Source organism: Brienomyrus brachyistius, chromosome 16 (assembly GCF_023856365.1).
Source record: "Brienomyrus brachyistius isolate T26 chromosome 16, BBRACH_0.4, whole genome shotgun sequence".
Classification (NCBI taxonomy): Eukaryota; Metazoa; Chordata; class Actinopteri; order Osteoglossiformes; family Mormyridae; genus Brienomyrus; species Brienomyrus brachyistius.
Genome location: NC_064548.1, coordinates 17,288,490 through 17,294,773, shown reverse-complemented (window position 1 = coordinate 17,294,773; position 6,284 = coordinate 17,288,490). Strand labels below are relative to the sequence as shown.

The following is a 6,284-nucleotide window of genomic DNA, read 5'->3' as shown; positions in this document are numbered from 1 at the left end:
TCTCAAATGTACGATGATCATGCCATCTCTCTGACTGGAGCTCTACAACTTCGTATTTTTTTCTGCACAAAAAAATACAATTCTTTTTTTTACATTTTTTCCTCTTCGTAAGGTCCTATTTTGGCCAATCTTAATAGTAATAATTTGCTTAATAATTCTGCTCTGAGAATATTCTATTTTTAAACAGCCCTTTGTCAACTAGACATTAATCTAAATACGTACTTGCCTAGTAATCCTGCGCACAGTATACATGTCAGTACTCCTAATTCAGAAAAAAAGTTTATATATAGCAAATTGTAATTTCATCTGAACTGGATCCTGTTGCTGTTGTTACGCCAGAAATGTCTGGGAGTTCTGGAGCAGGTGTCCATGGCTCTGACATCGGTGTCTGTCTTTTGATCTTTTGAAGCAGGTGGGATACTGCATTCTTCCTTTCCTGTGTTCATTTAAAAAGATAGGAGGACTGTGATTAAGTGACTGCAACTCTGAATTCCGCTGAAAGAACCCTAATTCACTTGCATAGTGAATTACCTGCTTCCCATCTTCAGAAGTAGGCCTGTGTTTGTGTGTAAGTGGTACCTCTTCATAGCAGGAGATATGCAGACGCACAGGATGGGCTTTTTACACACAACAAAGGAGTTAAGCACCATGCTTACCAAGAAGCTGTACTCAAGAAGGGCTTATGCAGAAATCATTTTCACTAATTTGTCCAAAAATAACTGCTGACTTTTTCCAATATCAGCCAAAACTAGTCTGCATTCTGTGAATAACCCCTTTAATGAAGACACATAAGAAAATTGAAATTTACAAACGAGAGGAGGCCATTCAGCCCATCAAGCTCATTTGGGGACAGAGACACATATCTCTGTAGCAGTTGCATATATTACAGTTTACATGAAAGCTTGAAAGGCGATTGGATATATGTATCCATTTTCTATAGCCACTTATCCTATTCAGGGTCATGAGCTTATCATAGACACTACAGGAAAAAGGCAGGGAACAACCCAGGATGGAGCACCAACTCACCACAGGGCACATTCATACACCATTCACTTTGAGCTGTGGGGGGGAAATTGAAGCACCTGGAGGAAACCCCACGATGACACAGAGAGAGCAGGCAAACTCCACGCACATGAAGCCATAGCAGAGACTCAAACCCTGGTCCCAGAAGTGTAAGGTGACAATGCTAACCACTGTACCACCATGCCAACCCTGGATGCATTCAGTTACTGTACATTTAAATCTAGCAATTGCAATGGTAAATAAATATTGCATCTTTATGGTGAGTGTAACTGACTGATGAGCCGGCATCATGTCCAGGAGAGTCCCTGCTTGGTCTGGATTAATCTCCAGATTCCCCTTGTATTGAATAAGCAGTAGGAAGACTGATATAAATAACCTAGTTTTAAAATAAAAAGTATTTTAGAAAGGTCATGAATGTATTTAAATGTTTCATTGATGCTAGTCTCACAATAATATTAAATATTTTTTATTATAAAATAAGTCATTTAACAGGTGGACAAGGATGAACTTCAGCCTGAGGGTCTGTTGGTTAGCAGAGGTGGTCTAACTTTCCAAGGTCTCCTACTTCTTTGTTCTCCTTGCACTGCCTACAGGAGCATCTTCAGCACATTTCCTTTTGCAGCTGACACCAAGATCTTACCTGCTTCCCAATAAATCTTTGCTGGCTCTTCCAGTACCACTGCATTTAAACAATCTACATATTAACATCAATTAACATATTAATTGAAGCCTATTAATTAAAAAAAAATCAGATTCAGCTCTGGTCAGTAACCTGTGAAACATAGAGAAGTTTAATTTCTGTAACCCTAAAGCTATAGACTGGTACATCTATCCAAATAGCTATATAGTTCGCACTTATGGAAAATCTCATGTCTCAAATTCACCTTGGCATGTTTTTGGACTGTGGGAGGACACTGGAGAAGAGCCTACTACAACTCGGATGGAACATGCAAACTACATATACATAGTAACAGGATGGAGACTTGAACCTTAATCTCTAGAGGTGTGAGTCCACTGTGCAGTGCCCTCATCCATCCATCTTCTTCCACTTATCCCAGGTCTGGTCACGGGGGCAGCAGTCCAAGCAGGGTTACCCAGACCTTACTCTTCCCAGCCACCTCCTCCAGTGAGGAGAGGCAGAGACAATTACAGCTTGCTGATTATGGGGTGTAAAGCAGCACAAACCGCAAAACTGGGATGTACTTTTATGTCTTTTGGTTCTCATCCCAGATAGATGAACTCATCAGCTATTTCCTTTATTAAATTTACATAGTAAAACTTGACCATGTCTAAACTATCCCAAACCAAAATCAAGGATAAACATTCGACAGACTACATACATGCAACGCAACGCCCTGAACTACACATAACTCATACACTAGACCTGCAGCCAGAAATAAACTTCATGGGGAAGTTCAGCAACCCTACCTTTGGCACCTCACTGGGGTTTGTGTGCGTGAAATAGCAGAACAACAACCTGCACTGGACTCTTCACTGACCTATCAGACTTAGCAATCACTCAGCAGGTTATAAATGAATATTATAGATATAAGTAGCTTAGTTACCGGTCGTGCAAGAAAAGTAGGTTTTGTAGGTTACAGGTCTGTCGTTACATGGGGCACTGGAAGTCGTTTTGCCTTGCTGTGTGCCTGGACATTCCTAGCTGCAATGGAATACTTTGGTAACATAATCGTTAACTGCAGAATCCTGTGTGTAACTCGGAACTCTCTGTGTGAACTGACTGCGTGTTCAGTCAATGTCTCATAACAGAAAACACAAAAACTCAGGCATGACCTCCCTAAATTTATTGGAGTATTGTGTTTTTTTTTTTTTTGGCATGGTGGTGACAATCACACTCAGGCACAACGGTGAACAACATGCAGCTCATCCAATCTCAGAAGGTCCCGAACTCCTTCATGCCGAGAATTCAGCACAGAAGCTAACCTTCAGCAGTGAGACTCAGTGTCACTTATGTGACGGCATGATGTCATGTTTCTTCAGTCACCTGGCTGATTTGATAACCGAACATGAAGCATGAAACCCCATCTAGAATAAATTAAAAATGAGCGTTGTGCCTAACTGAGCTTTGCTTCTGGTTGCCACTTTGTCCAAGCACAAAATACACCTTGATTCTCCATAAAATCAGACCACTTAAAAAGGAAAAAGGGAAAAAAAGGAGAAAAGGTGGGGGCGGAAGAGAGGTACTAAATGTCATATTTTTCCCAGTTATGTCTAGTCAGTTATTTTTTCTTCTTCTCCTGTGTGGAAGTGAACCACGCATCCAGCAGCTTCTTGCTGTAGTAAATTTGCCAGGCGTGCACCTGTATGGCAATGACCATCACCAGGTACATCACGGAGACTGCCGAGAAGCCAAAGATGAAGCGGTAGGCTTTTCCGTGGCGATAGAGCTGCTGAGCCACCGGAAACATCTCCATAGCCCCATAAATAAGAGGGGCGATGCAGAAGAGGCCAGAGCTGATCATGGCAAGTACCAGGTAGCTGATGTTGTTGCGTGGGAGCGCCAGGAAGCTGAAAATGGATGGCACGATGCTAATCAAGTAGGGGTACTCCCACTGGTAAGGGGCGGCCACCAGGTCATGTGACACCAGGCCCAGGTTACTGACGGTCACCTGAGCGGCCACCAGCAGCCAGATCAGCACGTGGACGATGTTCAGCTTCCGAATCTCTGACTTGAGTGACACACTGGAAAAGTCACATACAAAAGACATTGCATTACAACAGAAGATAATACACGAGGCAAAAAAACATATCATCAGTATTCTGGTATGCAAAGTAATATGCTCATCACAGCCTTGTAATACCAATTAAACAATTCGGTTTTAAGTAAGTCAATTAGGAATGCAACAACACTGGGATTGGAATAGGCGAATTTGCAGAAGATCCACTGTTAAATGGAATCAGATAATTTAGGCACCAATAATGACTTGGTAGACAGGGATACGGCGAAGACGAGTGCTGGAGATGAAAAGCAACCAGCAGACAATCAGACGCATTAAGACACAGCTAATCAGACAGACAAAATGCAGTGAAACTTCTTGCATGTCAGCGTCTTGACCAAGGCTTGACGGAACAGTTGATTTTCCAGATAGCTGAAAGGTACTCATGAAAAACACTGGATTCCAACACGTGTCTCACATTTGATTATTATATTATAAAAAATATTTGACACAACATAAGAGATTGCGAGGTAAAAGATGGCAGAACAAACAGAAAGACTACTAAAGTGTGAGCCTCTGTGAGTATGCTCAGGAATTGACATATGTATTGTGCAGTGCTTTTCTTTGTTTAGTTTAGTGGATAGATTTTAAATAGAATAGTTCTTTTACTTATTATGATTTTTTACTAGCATTATTATTTTTTTATGCTTTATTCAGATATATTAGAATTGTGCCAGTTACTGGAATGCCAGATGCATTAACATACATAGAAACAGAGAGTCAGGCCCAATAAAAGGAAGAGGCTGCAAAGTGGAGGCTGCCTACCTCATCTGGTAGTGCGAGGCTACCTTCTCTCTGTGCTTGAAGTCGCTGCCATCAGTGCCTTGAGCTCTGGGGCCAGCGCGAGAAGCCATAGCACATCCCTGCACATCCACAAAGCACACTGTATGTTTTACCAACAAGACGCTGAATTTCCATCCATCCATCCATCCATCCATCAACTTATCCTAGTCAGGATCAAGAAGTACTTGGCTATAGGGTTGTTTAGATACATATCACGAACACCCTATTTAATGCCAACGGTCCAAATTAGAAACATGCTTTACGCCAAATTCTCCGTATTTTGTATCATGAACGTTTCGGAATAAAAACGTTTCTTAAATATAAAAGAATACGATTTCTAGTTTATTTAAAATTAACCTGATGTCAGCGAGCTTCTACATTTTACATTCTGCTTCGCATTTAAGTTAAACCCTAAAAATGACGCGTTAAGATACAAACTATAAGGGTGTGCAAAACGAAAAAGTTAAGCGAAATTATGAGCATATAAGAAAAATGACTGCCGTAATTCCGTGCACATGTTTCAAGCTAAATCTAGAATACAAGATGAATACAATAAAAAACGTTATTACGCTATAGTTGTCGGTCTCTATTTTCAGGAGTCCTGGATATACGATGCATTTAATGTAGCCTTATTAAATCGTATCCAGATACTAGGATCTATTCCGGCTGCCTGAATAAAATGACGTGTATAAGTCTCTGTAAGTAGTTCAGATCGCAAGTTATCACAGCTGCCGACTATATACTGTGCACTTTAATCGCCATATTGCATGCAGCACCTGTCTTTTGCGATGTTAACACAAAAAAGCACGGGCATTTAGTTACATGTGTATTATCAACAATCCTAGCCCGATTCCCACATGCAAGTTTGTTTTAACCTAAATTTTGTCATCCATAAAAAGGCTCACATGCCGCTTCATTTAGACATGGGCGTGCGAGATCTTCTCTCATCCTTACGCTTTAACAGGAATCGTCTGGTAATCAAATTCGCTGACGGAACGGGAGATACCTACGTTTTGCGGTCGCGTGAGGAAAATTGAAATTTGGCTAAATAAAACGAAGTATGTTCGATAAGTAGCGACAGTATTAATTTTCAGCTGACTTGATCCAAAAACACCTCCTTGCAATCGCGACGCTACCCTTAGGCATGAACAACCCGGAAGCGTTTGAATTTTTTTCCCGCAGCACTCGGAAATAACGGTACTATGACGTACTTCCTGTAAAATTACTACTGCAAGTGGAAATCACAATTTTCAGTGAATCGATTATTCATTACTTCGCTCAACTTGAATATTAGTTTTAATTGCCTAGAAAAGTAATGCTAGTTACATAAATTTTATTTCCACCCACTTATCCTGGTGTGGCTTGCAGGGGGACCTGTAGTCTGGGTCAGGTAGCGTAGAACACAAGGCTGGAGTCCACTATGGGCAGCCTTCCTAGCCCTCATTATAAATCATTTTGACACATACCATATCAGATTACTCTCAAATCTTCATTCAAGCTTCCAAAGGTGCCTTGACTGCTGTGTTTTACTAAAATATTTAGTACATTCTTTGGCCAGCCAGAGATGGATATGCTGTGACATAGGGTAGTATTTCCCTATTTGCCCCTGGCATATGAGAGACAGCACGCAATGTGATGCTGGCAAGAAGATTTTGACTAATTATGAGATTTGACTGGACTAAATCCAGTGAGCATTTCTTCGAGAATATGAAAAAATGAGAAATAAAGATTTTATTTACA

At 40.8% G+C, this 6,284-nt stretch overlaps 1 protein-coding gene across 1 annotated transcript; it reads right to left on the bottom strand.

The window, feature by feature from the left end:
• Positions 1-2,813: 2,813 nt before the first annotated feature.
• Positions 2,814-5,703, bottom strand: jagn1a (jagunal homolog 1a). Its single transcript, XM_048978040.1, has 3 exons — positions 5,555-5,703; positions 4,527-4,624; positions 2,814-3,726 (listed from the first exon to the last, which is right to left on the bottom strand). The coding sequence occupies exons 2-3, from the start codon at positions 4,613-4,615 to the stop codon at positions 3,264-3,266; spliced, it is 552 nt and encodes a 183-aa protein (XP_048833997.1). The 5' UTR covers positions 4,616-4,624; positions 5,555-5,703; the 3' UTR covers positions 2,814-3,263.
• Positions 5,704-6,284: the final 581 nt, after the last annotated feature.

Coding starts and splice junctions, on each gene's coding strand:
- jagn1a (XM_048978040.1), bottom strand. CDS start 4,615: ATGGCTTCTCGCGCTGGCCCCAGAGCTCAAGGCACTGATGGCAGCGAC. Junction 3,727..4,526: donor GCCTCGCACTACCAGATGAG/GTAGGCAGCCTC, acceptor TGACTTTTCCAG/TGTGTCACTCAAGTCAGAGA.